This window comes from Cyrtonyx montezumae, unplaced genomic scaffold (genome assembly GCF_038088225.1).
Source record: "Cyrtonyx montezumae isolate F1298 unplaced genomic scaffold, pur_monq_1.0 scaffold_10, whole genome shotgun sequence".
Classification (NCBI taxonomy): domain Eukaryota; kingdom Metazoa; phylum Chordata; class Aves; order Galliformes; family Odontophoridae; genus Cyrtonyx; species Cyrtonyx montezumae.
Genome location: NW_027071826.1, coordinates 52496536 through 52518128, shown reverse-complemented (window position 1 = coordinate 52518128; position 21593 = coordinate 52496536). Strand labels below are relative to the sequence as shown.

The 21593-nt window shown below is 41.4% G+C and overlaps 2 protein-coding genes across 4 annotated transcripts in view; one reads left to right on the top strand and one right to left on the bottom strand.

The window, feature by feature from the left end:
• Positions 1-21593, top strand: part of CSRP3 (cysteine and glycine rich protein 3) — a 362567-nt gene that overhangs the window by 142005 nt on the left and 198969 nt on the right. The window lies entirely within an intron of this gene.
• The window catches only part of NAV2 (neuron navigator 2), a 260533-nt gene that overhangs the window by 87303 nt on the left and 151637 nt on the right, over positions 1-21593 (bottom strand). For all 3 annotated transcript variants that reach the window (XM_065755404.1, XM_065755402.1, XM_065755403.1), the window contains 3 exons: positions 6808-7906; positions 4505-4617; positions 1614-1722 (listed from right to left, as the gene is read on the bottom strand). In XM_065755404.1, coding sequence (XP_065611476.1) covers positions 1614-1722; positions 4505-4617; positions 6808-7906 — 1321 coding nt within the window. The remainder of the gene's footprint in view (positions 1-1613; positions 1723-4504; positions 4618-6807; positions 7907-21593) is intronic.

Here is a 21593-nt window from a genome sequence, read left to right as displayed (position 1 = left end):
CACAAGCCTTCAGGTGATGTTACGCACAGGCTGTAAGACCTGTGCTCAGAATGTCTGCTATGTCATAGATAAGCAAAGCATTCCCAGAATTCACGTGCTGCAAAGCTTTGAGAGTTAGGTCCATCCCTTCAGCACCACGCTTAAATAGTGATACTTTTGCACCCAGGCCACCTGCTGTTCAAAATACATGTAGACGACTTAAACAAGAGCTTTTAATGTATCATCCACAGTATCCGAGTGTAATTTTTTCCATCTTCAATCAATCTACTATGCCACATTGTGCCATTTTGTAAGCAAGAGAATATGACATTAAGCTAAGGAAAGGAACTGTGTTTTGATACGCTTTCTTTTTTTGCCTGCAGGAGATGCTTCGAGCATCAAGATGAAAGCTGTGCCTACACTAAAGAAAGGACTCAATGGAGAAATAAGAAAAGCAGTATTTTTCAAAATATATTTTATATATTCATGAACTGAAAGCATTTTTCAAAATATTGGTAACATTTACACAGAGCTCTGGTTATGAACATATCTCAGAGTCACAGCCTACAAATACTGCTTTCTACAAGCATCAGCTATATTAACTCCTAGACTCTGCATGCCTGAGAGTGTGAATGCGTTGCCTCCCTTTCAAGAGTCATGCTACTATGGTCTGCATGCCTTTTTCCCCATCCATAGCTGCAATTTCTCTTACCCACAGGAACCCATCCTTCCCAGCTCAGATAGCATAGCTTCACTTTTCTTTTACATTATTACTGTGGCTATTTTAAAAATAGCAGCGCTGTACTAGTTCCAGTACAGTGCTGGATGTATGCTGCAAAAAACCTAAGAATCCTACAGTTAGAGTAATTAAACCATGAGCTGTCACATCAATTGAACTCAGAAAAGAAAAACAGATGGGTTGGTAGTTTATCTTTGCAAGCTCTGGCTCAGTTTAGATACAAAAGCAATGAACTTCTGCAGGGCTGGAGTCCATAAGCACTGTACAGGACCCTCACATCACCAGGGGCCACCCCGAGATTCCTGCTCAGCACTGAGTCACAGAATGTTTACAGTCATTCAAAATGTTCAGAGCACATTCTAAATATCGCTGAGGATTTCTAGACATTGATAAAACAAATAAATAAATAAATTATATACACGGATGACTGATATTGCCAGAAAAAAAAAAAAAAGCCTGATTGTCCAAAGGCTGGTCAGGAATTCACGTTATGTGCTTTTTCAATTGGGTCAGGCACAGTTCACCTGCTTGTTTAAACAAAATACTACACACTGGGGGACAGGGGTGTAACGCATCCAAGTCGCTCAAGGGGTAAGATGAAGAAACATTCTGAACGATAACCTATGTTCAGACATCACCCAGTGCCTTCAACCAGCACTACATATTCTCCAGCTCTGCTTCTATATACAACCTGCCACCATCAAGCTGCTCATCACAAAGCTCCATAAACTCTGAGCATAAATCAAGACCTGTGCTTTAAAGGTGCAATAAAAGAGCAGTATCTTCAGCTGTCAGTGTTAATCATTTTCCAAGGATGCAACTCAGCTGGGTCTGAGAGATGCAAAGCAAGACCTCGGGGATTGACACCTTCTTATAAACAAACTTCTGTCGCTACCTGTGAGTGACCTGGGTTCCCCGCAGACTGGACATGGTTTCCTCCAAGTTCTGACGAAGATCAGCAATGTTTTTCACAGTTCGTAATCGCCGTGTTTCCGGATCCTCTCCTAAAGGAAAAATAAGCCATTGGAAAGGACAAGGCAGGAAACAGCACAGAACTGAGCTGTTATCTTGGCCTCAGTCTGTCTCAAAGACGTTCCTCTGACATTTAATACTCAAAACTGATTACAGTGCAGATTCCACTCACCCACAGCAGGCGCATGGCATTGTCAGAGGGAGGGAATCAGCTCTGGATTGTTAATTTTATTGCACAGGCTTCCTTTGCACCACACGGTTCTGCATTGTCATTTCCCCACATGACCCAATTTAAATCCCAGTTAACTTTCAACCTCATTGGAAGACGTACTCCATCAATGACTACTGACTTCCACTAGTGCTAACAGATTTCTGTAAGATCCGCAACTCATCCCAAAATCCCTCACAAAATCTGCTGGGCACAGAAGGGAACGATGTCATTCTAATAGCTCATGACTGCAGAAACTACTACTGCAGATTTAAAACTTCACACTCCGTATTAACCTTCCCTGCAGAAGTCATGAATTTTTAAGCTGCTAGGATGCTGGTCATCCACACAACGGCTGGTTTACATGGCCATCAATATATTATACAAATCAGAAGCAACAAGGAGCAGATCAAACAGCCTTTTACTTGTTGCCATTGGAATTTCCCATATTCTTTGCTTTCAACTTCATGTTTCTGAAGGATGCCAGATTGGTGGCACAGAAAGAAAGACCAAGTGACAGACTCTTACTAGCAAAGCAGCAACAGCACAAAGCACTTAACAGAAGATCTGGAGTCCTCACTACAAGGAACTATCTAGGGAGGGGAAGGTAGATTTTTATGCTTATACCATCATTAGCCTTTCTGAAACAAATGGAGATGACTCAGTTAGTGGCCATGTTAGCAATGTTTTATGGGCCTCTGGTCCCTAGGAAATAACCCAACAATAAATTTCACTTAGGCCCAAGATCAAATAATTATGATCAGGCTGAATTGGAAATAGCCATCTAACAAGACTGATTCCTTCAGCCACTGGGTCCCTGGGACAGAAAACAAATTACTGCAGTAAAGAACATAAAATATTTATAGGCCTTCAGCCTAACAAAGGTCAGCATGCTCTTTTACAGATCATTTCTCTCACAGATACGAAGGCAAACAGTAAGTAACTTTGTAACTGAACACACACAATATTTACTGTGTGTAAATTCATTTCTACTGCTATCACTAATCTAAATTCATACATTTTTACTTGTATTATATTCAACTACTTAAAATAGAGACAGACATTGGATAGTGCTGCTAAAAATTACTGAATCGTTTAGCTCTTCGTGAACAGGTGATATCATTAAATCACTCAGCTTCCTGTTTTACCTACCCTATTTTGTTTTATACATGCTTCATATCAAAGCTCCAACAGCTGTTATGTAGGGAAAGAGGAAATCTGTTACTTATTTCTTCTAATTTATTTGGATCGAGGGACCACTTTGCTTTGCTTGTTCATTTTCCCTTAAGACTCCTTTATTGACTGCTGCTGTCTGTGGAGTTTGGCTACACACAGCTGAGTTTTGCATCTCAATTCTTTGAGGCTGTCACGTCATCCTGAATTCTTGGATCCCAACTTAAGTATTTCACTTGAATAATAGTTTGTGTTCACATAACCTCTGTCACTGATCTATAAACACTTCCCAGTTTACAGGGTGACATCTATCCAGGCTAGGCTATGCAACAATTAAGAGGTAATACTGAGAAAGCATATGAAGCTGGACATCCTGTGTTTCATACTTTGAACTGGCTCGCTTATTTAAGTACGAACCCCAGACTGTTATCAGGAACGATACTTCTTGTGCCATTTGACTTCTTATTTTTTAACCATCACCATCTATAAAACATATACACATCCATTTACACACTCCTGCAGCTCTTTTCCTCACCAACAATGCTGCATCTTGGCTTTGCTATCAGTATACGTGTATAAAAACACGGCATTGATCAAAAATATAATGCAATATGAACTCAATCCAAAATGAACTTAGAGCTGTATGACTTTCCAAGCAGAATAATCAGTCTCAAAACTCACATTCACATGGAGGACACCAGAAGTAACTCAATAAAATAAAAAAAAAAAAGATGTTCTATTAATGAGATAAAACTATAACAGTATCCAATAAACAAAATCACAGGCATTGTTTAAATCATAATGGAAGGAGGAGACTTGACAGTGACTGAAATGTACATTTTAGACCCTGAATAGAATGTGGTTGTTAGAAACTGCTTTGTTACCACAGGCAAGCTAAAAACTGATTGCTAATGATCAAACACTCCCTCCAGTAGCAGGAATTGGGGATAAAAGTACAAATGACTTTCTAATTTCACTTGCTAGTATTCTTATCAGTTTCACATCATCAGCTTCTGTTTATGCATGTTAGACACAGTAAGATGAAGCTGGATTTTGGTCTCAGTGAAATCAACATTTCACTTCTTCAAGCAAAGAAACAAAGTAGTTTTCTTCAATTATATGTTATCTACTTGGGAACACTTTACAGATGAACCCTGAAAGGTGTTGCAGATGTCCCAGAAGATACTATGCAACAGAATGCCTAATTGTTGCAAGAAACCTGGGGGACAAACCACTGCGCACAACTTGAGCGCCTACTACTCAGGTTTTATTGACACCCAGCTTCCATTGCTAAAGAGGAAAAAAATATCATTAGGAATGGAAGTAAAACAGCAGAAATTAAAGCAAATTAAATTCTCCCTGTGGAGACTTCAAACATGCTTTATCTCGTTCTCATTTAATTGGAACACAGTACATCAACCTGCAAGACATACCTGAGAGGTCTTCGAGACCAGGCTGTCCAGTTTTGACATAGAGAGTAGAATCCATGCTGACCCCTCCTGTGCTGGCCTCAGCTGTTACGTTCCCTTCATTCTCTGTCTGTGATCTGAAAGGTAAAGCAAAATAGAGATGTGCAGACGGTCTCCATCAAAATTAGCTCAAGTAGAACAACTAGACAATTGCACCTGCCATCAGCCCCCCCAGAATAGACCAGCAGACTGATTTTACATAATTCATGAGTCCCATGTTGAACTACATCCTAGAAATGGAAGGAAGCACTCAGCTGTAAAGAATAAAAAATTCATGGACAAACGTAGGCTTCTTAGCTCTTCAAATGGGGTCCTAACAAACTTGCATTTCCAGTTAATTTCAGTTATCAATATCATCAATTGTTGTGATTAATCCGATCCTCTCTAATAGCCTGTTTTACATAAATATCAAGCAGGTAGTGGGTGATGGCATCTTGCACTCCTGCCGGTTTCTCCTAAGGGCACTCATTTTTATTTTAAACTGGATAACACCAATTTGCTGTCTAACATCATGGCTGCCATGGAATAAGAAGGGATGTGGTGAGAATGTACTGTCAGATGTAAGCAGTGTATCTTGGGTCACCTCATTTCACTGACTGTTCTGCGTTCTGCCACATCAACAAGCAGCTGGAAGTTCTCCTGTCAAAAGTGCTATACAAGAGTGGAGGCATAGCAGGCAATTACTACTGTAATGTTCTTCATTTCATTTGGCCTTATTACGAAATGTAGAACAACTTCTCCAGAGATTACAACTGCAATGTGTTAACTACAGCAGTTTGGACTCATTCCCCTTCCCCAGAGTTTGTGTTTGAGCTGCAGATCCACGTTGTGAATCTGCTATAGCTGTGAATAACAAGATGAGGTTAGCTGAGACAGCCAAGGCTTCTCCTCAACAACCCACTCACAGGGCAGAATCACAGAGAAACAGATTCAGCCATCTCCTACAATTGTCTTTTGCAGATTGCAAGAAGCATCCGAACACTAAATTTAAATCAATATAATTTTCTTTTCCTATGACACTTATATTCAGTCCACATAAGATGAACACAGTGCTGTTTACTTGATCTGTTAATAGGACACAGTATCCATAATCCAACAAGCCAAAGCATCGTGAACATATTTTCGTAGGCTACAAGGTGTCAACTGCCTACCTACACTGGTCTGAGCAATTATTTTGCTTCCCTCTCTTCCATGTTGCTTTTTGTTGAAAAAAATAATTTAACTTACAAAATAAAACCCAACACATCACCAACATCGTCAGCCATTCTTACACTACAACTGCCAAGAGATCACAGGCAAAAAAAACATACAGTTCAACTGAAAAATTACAGAAAAGGGCAAGAAAGGTGGACAAAAGGGCGTGAACAACATCTCCTACAAGCAGTAATTAAACAGGCTAGAAAAGACACACTGCGAGGGAAGGAGAGATATGGCAGAGGTCTATAAAATCACAAGCAGCAAACACGTGACAGACAGAACAACTGCTCAAAGGAATTAAGGAGTGTGAAGGAAAACCAAGATGTGGCTGTCAAAACCAAAAACCTTGCCATCAGACTCAGGCATTTCTTCCGTCACAGTCAGGTTTGGCAGCATGACCTCAGAAATCTTCTTTATTCACTTCCTTCTTATGACTCTTCCCTATGTGCCCCCTTGTTGTCATTGTCACACACAAGATGCTGGCCTGGAGTTTAGCTGTCCCCACAGATGGCTGATCCTATGCTTATCTAGTTCTGGGTCAATGCAAGCATAGGAGAGCAGACCTGGTGCCTGACTTTGCCTATACTAAGGGATTTTTACCTCTTAGTTTTAATTCGCCACCACTATTAGCCACACTTATGAGCATGAGTGCATATATGTCAGAAGTTGGTGGTGTGAAAACTTTTCAAGGTTAAAATAAATCACATGGTCCAAGAACAGGCAAGGGCAGCAGATGGTTGAGGTGTTAGCATTCGGACATTAACTATTACAGAATCACAAAACTGTAGGGGATGGAAGGGACCTCGAGAGATCACTGAGTCCAACCCCTCTGCCAATGCAGCTCCCTAGCCCAGGTTGCACAGGTAGGCATCCAGATGGGTTTTGAGCATCTCCAGAGGAGACTCCAGCACCTCTCTGGGCAAAGACAAGTGTCAGGTATGACTATCCAAGCTCCTATCTATTAGAACTTCTCACACACTTGACAATCATGACCCCAAGAAGGTGCCTCCAATGAATCCTCCTACACCAAGGCCATGTTCTAAAGGAATTACCCCAGCAGTCAGCCATACCTGTACATGAACGGAGCGACCGTGGCCGTGTTCGGGTGGCTGTATTGCTGCTGGGGCTGAGGTAGCTGAACGCTCACGGTGTTGCTCCCCGTGCTGTGCGTGGTGGCGGCCTGCCCGCTGACAGACTGGCTGCTGTTGCTGCTGTTGAGGCCTCCGATGCCTTTTCCTTCAGAAGAGGCTAAGCTTGAAGAGGAACTGGAATTCCTGCTGTCTAGCTGAGACTTCTGATGCGAGAGTCCCGAGCCAGGCTTCCCGCTGCGGCTCCTCTCACTTTCTTTTGTAGAAACTGGGGCACTTGAGGATTTCCCTGCGGTGTTTTTCATTCCTGGTTTTGGTATTCCACTGTGCAAAGGGGCCGAGGCCTCCTTCTTGGCACTGTTCAGCTTTCCTCCTTTCGGAATAAAGCTTGCAATCTTTGAGGACTTTTTTGGCATCTCTGTTGTTGCTAGCGCTGGCTGTTCTTCTTTTGGTTCCTCTTTCACGTCCAGCTTTTCGGTGATAGATGTTCTTTTTCCCGCGTCTTTACTTTTATCCTTTTCTTTCTCCTTCTGCTTCTCTTTCTCCTTCTCATTACCCTTGGGAGAACTTTTCTTATTAGTCAGTGCCCGGCTAAAAGTCCTTTGTGCGATTCCCTTGAGTGCAATTTTGGGGCTGCTGGACATGGATCCCGGATTGCTCACATTCTGACTCACAGCATCAATTTCTTCGCTCTCCTCAAAGCTGGGAAGCATCTCTAGCTTTTCACAACTGCTGTCGTGAGATGCCGAGCACTCAAGCGTCGTCCCCCCTGCTTTGGAGCCTCCTTTGCTATTGAAGAGCTTCAATTTTTCCAGCATGGATTTTTGGCCATTGGGAGTTGTTTTGACAACTTCTGAGGGTGGTTTTGGGGGCTCTGGTACGGGCTGCTTCACGGATAGCATGGAAGCCGTCGCTGTGTGCTTAGCACTGAGGGACTTGCTGCGCCAAGGCTTAATAGCAGAGCTGGGCTGAGGGATGGCCGAGGAGTTATTGCAGCTAGTAGTACCGCCACAGCTTTGAACTGAGGATGATACATTTTCATTCATTCCTGTGGGCTGGAACGCTGTACTGTCTGCAGGCTCTGGAAAAAAATTAAATTAAATTAGAATTAGAAAAAAGACACAAAACACAGTAGTATCAGATATTATAGCTGGTTTGAGATTCTTTCTGTAATGAAACAGCACAAGCTTTACAGTAGTAACACTGAAAAGGCAGGCGCACATCAGTATCACTCAATGAAAACAAAAGCCCGTTTTCCTACCCAGCAGCAGCAAGCAACAAGCTCCTACTATGCAATTTACATTTTAGTTCCTCTTGAAGGGAAAAAGTACATAGTTAAAACCAAAACGTGCTTTGCAATGTGTTCATCTTTATTAGACTCATAATACCTTCTCATTAGTGAAAACACAGCACTGTTTTCTCACAAAGGGTTCTCTCAGCATTTGGCAAAATGCTTGCTGTCCGAGTTCAATTCTCAGAAAAACCTCAAGTATAAAAAAAATGCAGGAGTAAGGAAAAAGAAATAAATCCGAACCTCTTTCAGTTCCAAGGGAGAGATCTTTGTATACAAAAAGGCAGAAAAAACCTCCATGTACAAAACTAAAGCCAACCGTGCCCTTATGCAATGAGCCTAATTTATACCTTATCACACTTAATGCAGCTGTAAGAGAAACCGCTGGCAGCAATTGCACAGCTGTCCCCAACAGAGAGAGCAAATCCTACTCTGCTACTTCCAACGTTATGTGTTCTTTGCAAGAAGTTAGCACAGAGCCTAGAGAAAGCTTGAAAAATCCCACTCACCTACCAGTGGCCACTTCTCCTCTGAAGCTTCTCTTCGCACAGTTTCCTTTCTGGAGACGTTACTCTCTCAATTATCACAAATATGTTTTCTGTTAAGCTGCTCATGTTTCCAATTAACTTTTGTCATCTGTGTCTGTTCGCCTGCCCAGCAGCCTGCTGGGGATTAACGGCTCTTACCTATAATTTCTCTGCCCTCCAGCACTAAAAGTAAACTCTGTACGGAGCTGCATTTTTTTAATTCAAAAATCAACAGCAGTTGAGAGCGTGCGTTTTCGGCAGCAGGGGCAGCCCAGTGAATTCAGCCCTGTAAATCATGAACCGCTGCAACCACACGGGGACTGTTTTGCTTCACTTTCAGCTGCTCACTGAAGATAGGGCTCTGTTAACCTCCCTCCCCTGATCCAAACCAGATCTACGAAGGATTTAAAGCACACGCACCTTCCTAACTTGACGTAGAAACAGTTTCCAACACTATGAGGGATTCCTTCGTAATAAACTCAGTCATTTCATAGGCTTATGGATAAAGTAGGATTCCAGGAATTAATGACACTTTAAGAATATTACTGAAGTTGAAAGATTTCCAGGACTCTGTCATTCACCGATCACTATTGTACCAGCTGGCCATTCCATGGCAAAGGATCCATGTGGAGATGGAAGGAAGCAACTGTCACTTGACACATGCATAAGGGAATGATACTGCTTTTACCTTACTGTTAGTCTGCCAGTTTCAAGGGCATTACTCCTGCCTTGCTCCAGCACAGAAGGAAAACTAAGTGTCCCCATGTCCCAACCAGCCATGGCACCCGGCTCTCAACGTGCTATGCTCCACTCTTTGTCACAGCCCTCGCTCCACAGTAGATGCCCAGCAATGTCACGAAAGTTTCACAAAACTCGTGACTGTGCATCATTTGCAAATAATTTCTTCACTTCTTCTACTAAGTAAATGCATAAAGTAACTGCCTGTTTCATCATCTGGGTTCCTCTACAGAAAATGAAGAGTCAGAGTACTCCCAAGACAAAGATCCTGGCCTGAATGCATGCTGGCCTGATAAAGTTGGACAAATCTTGACACAAAGCACATCCACGACTGTAAATCTGTAATTCATGAACACAAATGTAGGGTAAGTTTAGCACTGGATCCACAAATGTACCTAATAGATTAATCAATATGGGCAGGAAACCCTTCACAAGGAAAGCCAAGTTGCAAGGAGTCTGGGAAAATGACTGGGGGGGAACGCATGAGAATTTGTTGATCAAGGGGTCATCTGCAAAGCACTGCTGCTTCTTTTACATGGAATAACCCATGCACACATGGAGTAGTGGGAAGAGCTGCTTCTGCCATCAGGCTAAAGAAGATGGGCAGCAACACAAACCGAGCAGAACATGCTGGGAGGGGAAACCTACAATAGCACTGCCCTCCTTGGAGCAGCACAGTGGTCACCTGGAAGGGAGTGGGAAGTGGTGAGTTGTCTGGGAAATGAGTTTCACCCCAGCAGCCCCAGTGAAGGCCCCAGTCCTCGGACTTCTAGGAAATAGGTCTCACTTTTTAATTTATACTTTCTCTGGGGTTTTGGGTTTGTTTGGTTTTGTTTGTTTGTTTGTTTTGGGGGGGTTTGGCCTTTGCTCAGTATAAACTTTTTTTCATTCATTTTGCAGAAATAAACACGGACCAATTTGAACCCGCATAAGCACGCTCCCAGCGGTGCACAATGATGCCATTCCATTTAGAAAGCTGCTCCTCATCTACAGTCATGTCAGAGAAATCAGCATTATGCCAACAACATTGCTACTGTAATAAATTAAAACACATATATATGTATGTGGGGACATCAGTGTAATTTTTAGAGTTGCTACCTAACATTTTCCAGGAAGGGAATTCTGTGAGTGCTGAATTCTACACATCTGATACCAATGAAAAATATTTAGAAACCCCTAAATGTTATGCTAAGCTGTTACACTTTGGGAAAGGAGGTATTTTCTTACATGTGCTCCGTGGATTTTGATTTACATTCAGATCAAATACAGTGAAAACAGTCATTGGAAGTCCTCAGGTTTTTGCTACACTCTACCAGAGAATAGGCTGGAAATAAACATTTCACTGTAAAACACGGCCATCAAAAATGGCTTCAGCTTAAGAAAGCTTCAGCCTTTTCCAGATTCGCCGTTCCTTTCTCACAAACAAATCTGCTGGCTCTTTTACTCCTATGACCAACCTTGGTAAACAAAAGGGATTCCGCTGTCAGAATGTAGCTTCCAATGCTGGGTTTCCTAATGAAGCAGTAACATCAAAATGTGGATAATACATCAGCATGCAAGAGGGGAAACTTTTATTCAGTGTAGCACAGTCCCTTCTTTCATGAAAAGGACAGCAGGTTTATGCATTCTATTAATAAGCTTATTATTTCTCATGCGTTCCTTTGTGAGGGAGATATTTTCTTTCTTTAACAACCTGCATTAACTAAAACTGACTATAAAAGAAATGTTTTCAAAACCAAGCCACAGCCTACAATAAATAATGATCTCTTTCCCCTTTTCAGAGTCAAATCTTGGCCTGAAATCTATTTTGTTCCTAGTGTTCCAGTTAAAAAGATGTTGGTGGTCTAGTTCCAATGCCAATGCACGCTGTAGCATGGGTAAATCTGATTTCAGCTGCTCCTGTAAAGTCTTAACTGCAAACATACCCATTTGTAATGAAAAAAAGAAGCCGAAAGCTTATGATTTAAATCTCCCACCAAAGCCGTTAGAGCTTATGTTATAATAAGGTCAGGAGAAAATATACGCCATTTCCCATCATTTGTCTTGTACAGTCTAAGCAAGTGTACCTTCATTTGCTGTTACTGAAAACTTTCAAAACCACTTCCACTATAGGCATGAAAAGCAGCACAAAGACAAAGGATGTTCTCACAGTTACATCTCCTTAGAAAGGTCAAGAACTTCACACTATTTTTATTCATTTTAGAACGAATAAGCTGTCACTTTTTATTTCACAGCTATGGGAAGAATAAGCAGTTCTCATGAAGAGGAGTATCTTCTAGTCCAGCCCATAGATTAGATAATTGAGTCAAAAGCAAATCTGCAACCAAATTCTAATTTAGGAAGTAAAAGCAGAGCTGCTCTATGACATTGTAGGGTCAGGACTGAAGAAAGCATCGTGGCATGTCCATCAATTCCCACCATAGAGAGGAATAAATGGCAAGTGCTGACCTTCTCATCCACCCACCAGAAAACTCTTCTTAAAGCAGCACAGTTTACAGTCTTACAGAGGAAAGTTTCTTAGCTGAGCTGTACTCTTCTTCAGTGTTGATTTATCACTCTCAGCAGACCCCTGACGTATGGAAACGTGTATATTTCTGCCAGGAGCCTGCTATAAAAACCACAGCCCCAAAGAAGAGCAGGTAGAGCAGAATGTCCCTAACAAGAATTCCCTGGCACACAGCCCTTCTACAAAACAAACGAAACCCCTCAGACCCACAGCTGTACCTACTTCTATTGCAATGCTGCTGACCCCATAGAACAAAAGCTGCCTATTTTGGCTTCTACTCTAGCCACAGTAAAAAAACAACCACAGTGATGTCTTAAAAGCAGACTACTAGATAGCAGAAGTCTGTGTGAGCTCAGAGAAGATCGGAGAGGAAACATTTTGCCTTGCAAAGACTTCACCAAGGTGACTCAAGATGGTTTCTTCAACCTCTGCCCCCACTGGTTTTCCCCTTAGAGTTGATTCAGTTCATTATAATCACCTTAGCAATCACCACAAAAATCACCTTTACTCCTTGATATTTCTGTTTTTGTTCTCTTCCATCAGATCTACTTCTTCAGCCCAGTACCCCCAGTTCATGAAGGTGGCAGTCACTGTGCTTTCCCATTTCTGTGAGGTTCCCTTTGCTCACACACAGAGCTTCAGCACACAGAACAACGATACTCTTGTTTACTAGCTGACACTGCCACAGCTTGGCATTTTTGCTGAGGTGAAGGGAAATAAGTTTGGAGGGCAAGCAACCCTTTTCTCATTGTTTTAACCTAACTGACAGAGACACTTGAATTGCTGGTTGTTTTTGTTTAGTTACTGTAGCATTCTAAACAGCCCGCATGACTGCCTAAGAAAGAGGTCAGAGGGACCTCTATCAACCTCATACTGGTTACGTGACCGTAAAATAATGAAACCAGGTTTTCGATGCCATTCAAAACAAGTCAGACTCTCTATTGAATCCTCGACAAATATTGTTCTTGTTCATTACTCTACATAACATTTTTCTTCTCATTATTTATGCAATCAAATCCGAGATTTCTCGTAACGGGGTGATTCTGCTCATTAATGAATTCCAGACAAGGAGTTCCTGAGGACTCTGTGCATAGGCGTCACGGGCAATGCACATTTATCACAGCCTTCACCTAAACATCTATTCTACAGGTAGGTAGATATGAAAGATGCCATATACATGTTGTTGGTCCAAGAAGTCCACTTAGAGAACATACACCGAGCTAAGCCACTTTTTAACTCAAAAATACCTTACTCCACTCATTCTGAAGTCACACAAACGTCCAGCTGTAAGCTGTAAAGTGGCAAACACCGGCCAAACATGGATGTTATGTTCAATGAGATTCAAATTCAAAGAGATTCAAAGTTCAACAAGAGTCAAATCAAGTCAAGTAGAAATACCAACACTTTACCACCATATATACTTAAACCTATATATGAAAACACAGAGATAGGCCTGTTTCTGGGGAGGGAAATCTGTAGCAGTTGACCTCGAAAGCCAGGACAACACACAAGTAATGATCAACTTGTCATTTATTACAGTAATGAACAGTTGACCAAGGCTGGATGGTCACCAACCACTGCAGAGGCTGTGGTGGCTCTCTGGCACCAGTGATGGGCTCTGTAGGTATGTTTGGTTATAGACAAGAACAGTCAAAAGGATCAGCAGAGAGAAGCCATAAATGGAAGGGTCGAGAGAAGCTGAAATGTACTTCTACGCAGGGAGAGAAGGTTTCTACAGGTGTGGTAAAAACACACGGGCACTAACAGAAGTCTGGGACACTGCAATACTCCTGTTTTCTTTCCTATGATTTAATAGTGAACTTGAGTTTCCATGGTTGCTCCTCTGGCACAATTTACCCAGCAATAAATTTACAGGAAATTGTAAATATTTATTTTAAAAGGAAACATCTAGGAACTATAAAGGCCATGAAATCCTGGGCCAGCTCTTCAGCTGGTATGAATTAGTGTGGTTCCACTGTCTCCAGCGCAGCTATACAGATGTGCACTGGGCTCCTTCCCAAGGGTTACATTGTACTTCAAAGCTCAAGGGTTCTTTTATCCTAATGAACTGTACATTTAAGAACCTGCTATTGACTATTTTTCTTATTTTTTTCCCAAAAACTTTACTTAAATACAATTTTTTTGCTTAAGTGTTCCTAAGGCTTATACCTGCTATAGCAAAGCTCTGCAGCCCTGCAAAGCTCCACTTCACTTGTGACTAAAGCCTACATTTAGGTAAGAGGACATATTTTCAAACACCATGTTCAGCCACTTAAACAGTCAAAGAATTGAGCAAGAACATGATTTGCTGCATACTTATATCCTGTCCTATAAATGTGCTGAACTGCCTGTCACATGCTGAAATCCTTTAAACTGTCCTGCAGGCAGACACTCAATACTTTTATATATATATATATACACACACACATACACTATAGATTTCATACAGTCACAGACTTATCAAGGTTGGAAAAGACCTCAAGGTCATCCAGTCCAACTGTCCACCTACCAATATTTCCCCACTAAACCTCATCCATCAGTACCACGTTGAAACGTTTTGTGAACACCTCCAGGGATGGTGACACCATTCCTTCGAAATTAAGATTCCTTCGATTTTCTGAAGATAAAACTAAAAACAAGCTGGATACTAAACAGGAGCTCCAAAATACCCAGTTACAGGATTCTTTCTTTTTCCTAAGCCTATACAAACACAATTTTCAGTCATGAAGAAAGCAACAATTGCCAAAATAGTCTTCCACTTACAGCTCTCTGTTGCATGAGATGACTGTTTCGTTCTATAAACTGCTCTCCAGCTTTCTGATATCCTCATGCTGTTCACTACCCGGGGCAGCAAGCTCTCCATCTCAAGACCCCTGCTTCTTTTCGATAGCACAGAGCACAGCTCATTTCACTGCTGGCCGAGGCTCAAAGCCTGTCTTATTATAACACCTGTTTAAGTTTCTATCAGCTGCTAACTTCACACTGGCTTCTTAAGCAGAATTGGAGGGCATCACAGGTGATGTTTGGATTGCTTTCATGGAAAAGTCCACACTGAACTCTCTGGAAGGCTGCTCTTTGTTAGCTGAAGAACCTTGCTTAGCATGAGAGTAACTGACAGCAGCCCCTGAGGAGCATCCAGCACTGCAGCAGGACAGCACGATGTCCATAGCATGACTCTCCTCAGTGCTCCACAATAAGCTGAAGAGCAGAAGCTGTGCATGAAGCCAGCAATGTTAGATCTCAAGGACTGGCTTTCATTTCATCTCTTCTTTGCCTTATTACCAAAATGGACTAAACTGCAGAGCACAAGTGCTACTTGTAGCCCAATGAGACTGATTTGCCAGCAGTAGGACGGAACTATTTTCTCCCACTTGTTAAATGAACATGTTATAATATGGTTATGGTATCTAGAAAAAAATCACGTTGGTATGGATGGGGGACAATAAAATCAATCTGTTAAACATTTTTTCCAGATGGACAATAGAAATTTGAAATTAGTTCCCATCAGACCTGGTTGGTCATTAACACATTGGCAGTGAAACATTTCCACCACAGCTAACAGTGGGACCATCACTGAATAGGAACAGGCAGGGGGTTTGTTTGCTTTAAACCAATCACTCATTATACTATAGCAAAGTCAACAAAACTCTCATGGTCGTCCAAGTTGTGTGATCATCTCAATCACTACATACCAAAGGAACAGCCCTTTCTTTGTCCAGGAAACAAGCAAGGGTAGAAAAGGTGGTGCTGAGTAGGATGACCCTACTGTGTCTTACAAGTGTCAGAACTCTTTTTTCACCCTATTTTTTTCACTCATACTACTATTTGGCACAAGGGAGTCTGCTTTTTTTCCCCATTACTATTAATTTACCAGGACTGGAAAAACCACCCCTGTTCCAGTGAGGAAGAAACGCAACACCAGAATACAGACCGACTGCCTATACTGTTATTGGTACAGGAGCCAAGCAAGTCCTTTGGAACATCAAATATTCAATCTGGATTCACATGAGCTACAGAAGAGGGCTTGTCCTCCACTTTTATGCTTTTAAATGAAAGGTCTTTAATTCAAGAAATCTACTAGGATCATTTGAGTTAACTTGAACATAAGTCAAACAACTTCATTTAGTAAATTGAGTCAAACCTACAACCTCTGCCTGTACATCAACTCTGGACAGCTATTGACTCATTCTACCTAATCCAATCCCTTTCAATGGCTAATCGACCTTGTTCTTAAATTCTGCATCTAGACTGTGTCTGAAATGGACTAGTTTCAAATTCCAAACAAGCAGATACTCATATGCTGCCTACTGAAGTCATAAAGAAGTCTTATTAATACAAATCTCACTGCCTACAGGTAAGTACATTACCTCGTAAACAAACTCTGGACAACCACTATTTTATTTTTCTTCTTCTGTTAACTGACACCTGTTATTTGATTCCAGGGACAGGAATGTGCAAGTACTCCAGAGAAGCTTCCAGTGCACTTCTGAGCAGCATCCTCCAGGAGTCAACATCAGGCATGTTCTCATATTCCATGTTCTCCACAAAAGTCCGTGATTCAATACGTGCCACATTCCAAGTTAAAAGGGATTACCAAAAACAAAAACCAAGAAATGCAGCATCAACCATATGCCGCTCTTACTCCCCTCTCCAAATATACTATATATATATATATATATATATATATATATATATATATATATATATATATATATATATACCTGGAACCAGACACACAGAGCTCAGATTATAGCAGAGTCAGCAGGACCTGAATTCAAAACTCTCTCATAAGACTCCCAGTAAGTGAGTCTGCAAGAACACTGCTACTGACACACACTTACTTAAATTCAGTGCACCAATACATATGCATATATTCCTTTTTCCTATTAGTGCCCAAACCCCAACTTCTACACAAACATTTCCTTTGATCTCATGTGGAAATTATCCAAGTTTGCTAGTGCTTTTTCCTACTGATATTTTACCTAAGATTTAATCCAATCCAAGATGGCATTCTACCCTCAGTCTTCTACTGCCCTCTGTAGGATTGTTTTAACTAAGTTAGTAGGAAGAAAGTAGAATAAAAATCGACCTAAAAGAAAACAAGTGATCCTACTAAACACATAGCTGCATCACCCCATACACATAACAGAATGACATATCAAGCTGACATTTCTGATGGCTTCATAAATTAGGGACCTTACAAATGGTAGATACAAACCAGAGAGCAACTATCAGACTATCTGTCTCCACACTCCTGAGGCTGCAAAATGCAGACGGACTGCCTGAAGACCAATAAAGATAGCAGGTATGTATGGATGCTCAGTTTCTAAGGAATATCCATCATTTTGCTCAACAGCAGACTGCTTTTAAAGCCTGCCACAACAGTAATCTGAAGCTGTGCAAAACACTGGAACAGTTTAAAGAGATTAATAGGCTAACTATTAATCCAGCTGAGATAGATTAATAGATTAAATCCATCATATCAAGCTCTTTCTCGAAGTTGCATGCTTCCATTTTTAAGTTTCCTTCTTGATACTACCTAGAACACAGTTCTGCTCCTTCCTGCCATGGAAAAAAAAGAAAAAAAGTTGTTTTTTTTTTTAATTCTAAACTACAGAAGAAAAAGGAATTTCTGGTTATTTCCAACATGGTGACCAGATTACACAATTTAAGAGGTATAGCAACGCAAAGCTTCAAGATAACTAACAACAAAAACTTCACACATTGACATAGAAATGCCAAGCTCATAAGATAGCTTACATTCCTTAGAAATGTTTTGGATGTGAGATTACAGGTGGCCTTGACAGGTGGCTGATGCTTTTCATGCTGTAGTATGTTTGTGATGTGAAGGGACACTGAAGAAGAATAAAAGCAATCCAGAGGTATACTTACACACGCATGGACTAAATATCTTCAGACTGTTCAGAAGTGAATTAAGAGGCCCCAGTTGTATGAAGCCATTATGATGACATCTAAAACAACCAGCCTGTATGGCTCATTACTTCCCCGCAATCTAGAAATGCAATTAGAATCTAATGGCATTTTTCTAAAAATAAAAGCCTGTAACAGCAATTACACACATTAAAACACTCTGCTTAGAAGGCTACCGCAATTACAAACGGCTAATCACTGAAAAGAAAAACATCTACCATAGCATGTTACCATTTTACGATGTGAGGAATATGAATGCTGAAATTCCCAGGAGAGTGAAAGGAATTTTCCACATAACTGTGGAGCTAACTCCAAAAAGCAAGTGTAAGCTACCACATCCTAACCTCCAAAAAGGTGCTCATACAAGTGCAGTGGGTGTCTAGGTCGCCCTTCCTAGAGAGGAATCCTGGACAGCAACAAGCAGCCTATCTTGACTCAATGGACTGATTTAACACTGCGAGATTCCAACAGCTTTCCAAACAAAATGGGATAAAATCACACTGCCTCCCTCTTCGTTTACATGCATAAAATCCAAGTCAGTAGCTGCCAGTTAGTGCTACAGCTCAAGAGGAAGACGAGACGTATAAAGCAAGTCCTAATTTCACAGAGCACCCCAAAAACCTGAGAGCTGTAGTGTACCAGTACTTCATTATTCTGAGTTGCCTCTTAGCCTTCATTTATTGACTATGACATTGAAAATCAAACCACACAACGGTTGAATGGGACTGTCGTTTAACTATGTTCCTGAAATGGGATGTTTTTCTTCTTTCTTGTTTGCACCCCACAAATTATTTCACATCCAAAAGATGGGCATGCAACCAGATAGACTGTTCTTTGAAAAGAAAACAAAGCAGCATCTATACCTAGTTAGGTGTGCACCCTTCATTTTATCAGAAATCCTACTTCATCTCCTCCTATTACAGTTTTCCTGCATGGACAAGCTATGGTAATTATATCTAGTCACGTCACAGAACTCTCATCTGAATTAATCAATCGCTGCTTGTAAGACAAAGCTGAACTGCATTTGCAGAGATAACTCTCAACAAAGGTTTGGCTGAACTGCAGTATCTCAAGGAGTCTGTTACACAGAACACCTCCCATGCCCGCTGCTCTCTTCTGAAAAGAGGAGTGGAAAAAAATTGTTCTTGATATATGCATTAGGTACACTAGCCTGAGCACTCCTGGATGAAGAGCAGGCCTGCGGTTCTCACCAGTCCTTCTGTTTCCACTCCCACCTAGGAAGCAGCCCCAGTACACCGGCTGCTTCTTCCTCTGTGCTCAAAGCTGGCCACAGATGGCTTCAGAAGCACGCAGGGAGCAACATGCAGCTCTTTTCTAGGACTGCACACTCCCATTTCCTTCAGCGTTTGCAAATGTCATCTGGCAAAATCAACTCCTCACACGCAGGATGAGCAAAGCCCTGTGATGTTCCTCGTCTTGATGATAAACATCTCTTACCTGTACTCGTTTGCAAAGTGTACACATGTATCTCAGCATGCATCCGAGAATTTATTTTTATACAATGGTGTTGAGGTTCGAGATGTTACATAAATCCTTTCCCCAAGAAAGTCTCATCACTATTTGACTAATGGAATCTTAAAGTAATAATGCATGTAGGTTATTTATTTTCCGGTAGCTATCTATTCCTCCATGCCCCATTTACTGTCCTTTTCATTTCTGCTGTGTTATGTCTTAATTAACACACTTATTTTGCCACAAGACACAGAAGACTGACTAATAAGACAGCTCACATTTGGAGGGAAAGGCCACATATGAATGAAAGCTGCAAATTACATCCTTCTTTGTAAGAACCGATTCAAATGCAACACACCAAAGGCTACCTTCTATCAGGAAGTGATGGCTCATGCCAAAGCAGCCTGCCAAACCAGGCAAATTTCTTTTCCTCCCATTTCCTCCTCCAAAAACACAGAGCTACTACTGTGCAAAGGGATCAAAATTACCAGAAGAGAGCTGACTGACACACAGCATGGTGGTGTGAGTCTTATTTCCTCAGGCAGAATTCAGGATATGGGTCAGAAAGCTTGAATTGTCTCAGCAGTTTGACAATAAACTTGTCTGGCAACCTTACAATTAACATAAAATAAGCCAAACATTTGTCAGGCCAACTGGTTTTGTTTCTCATGGATGCAAACCAACTTTGTGTCACAATTATATTTTTAAGTAAAGTTCAACTTACATAAGCCCTCCTTCTTATTTTTCTTTTTCTTCCTTCTCAAGACAGTAATTTATTACTGGCTTTATGGATTTATGACTCAGAAGCAAAGTTCTGAGCATTTAATGCAACACATACAGGCCATCAACCTTGGAAAAATAATAAGACAAAGCCACACTCACCTACACCCCCCCCCCAAAAAAAAAACAAAACAAAAAAAACACCAACATAAAAAAAAACACAGTGCTTTTCTTTTGGGCGTTTGTGACACTCACAGGGAGCAGATTATCTTGCATGCTTCTTCAGTAACTATTTTATCTCTCTGAAGACACGGATTGCAATGAGGTATGAGTGTTGGCAGAACTGTCTGCCTAAAAGCAGTTGATGGTCAAGCTGACAAATTGTTGTTATTTCTCTCTGCATGTGAGAGAAAGAGGAACGAGGCAGAACACCAGTATGAAGATTCTTCTCTGAAAGTGAAGAAAGTCCAGACCAAACCCAGTACTTGGCAGTCCTTATTTAGTAATTGCTAGCAAACAGAGAGGAAGTCAAGAGAGTTCAAGTTCTCTCTTGAGCACAGCTGTAACTTGCCAGCTTGCCCTTTCAACTGAATGCCAAATGTCATTCAGTTACAGAAATGAATATTACACACTTCAGTCACAGTTAAACCATTACTGTTTACAGGTAAGAAAGGTATTGAGTACCCTCCAAAACAATAAGTGTGCATTCACTAAGAAGAGAGTTGCTACCTCATTAGCTTGGTTCTGGTTATAACTGTCAAAGTAAGACCTGATACAGGGTGATTAAGAACATCCCTGGAGGATTAGTTGAGAAGGATGTCGCAGTGCTCTGAGTTCCAGCACTGGAACACCAGCTGCTGGTGCTAGCTGGACATCAAACTCAGGGCTGGTTCAGGTGCGTGCACATACTCCAAGGTTCTTCCTTCTGGAAACAGTGAGGCACTGGCACGGGTTGCTCAGAGAGGTGGTGGATGCTCCATTCCTGGAGGCATTCAGGGTCAAGCTGGTCGGGGCTGCGGGTGTCCCTGCTCACTGCAGGGCAGCTGAGATATTTGGCCCTTAAGGTTCCCTTCAAACCCAAACGATTCCATCATTCTATGATGCTCACAACTCCAATGCCACCATTACAAGATGAGATTAGGACTATAATTGCTACTTAGGATAATATTCCAAAACCTAAATACATTCAGTCACAGGATATGAGGTTCTAGAGAAGGAAAACTACAATTTCCTCAAAAGAAACAAGCATGAAAACCACAGGCATTACCACTGCCAGAAGTGACGCGTGTATAACAAGGAGACTTAAGGCTATGAGGGCACTCTGCCAAGTCACTGCAAGAAGACACTGCTGGAATACAGTACTGATCCATCTGTGTAAATGCAACAACTTCGTTAAGGGTACTGAATTAACTGCCAGGCTAAGGCAATGATTCGACTCTAGTAGGCTACAACAATTTGCTCCATTTTCATCCACCACCATTCTGCTGGAAAATACTGTGTTACAGAGCTCAGAGCTGCAAACTCAGAGTAACAAATGCTGCCAGATTGTTAACTTACTTTTGGACACAAAGTCAGTAAATAT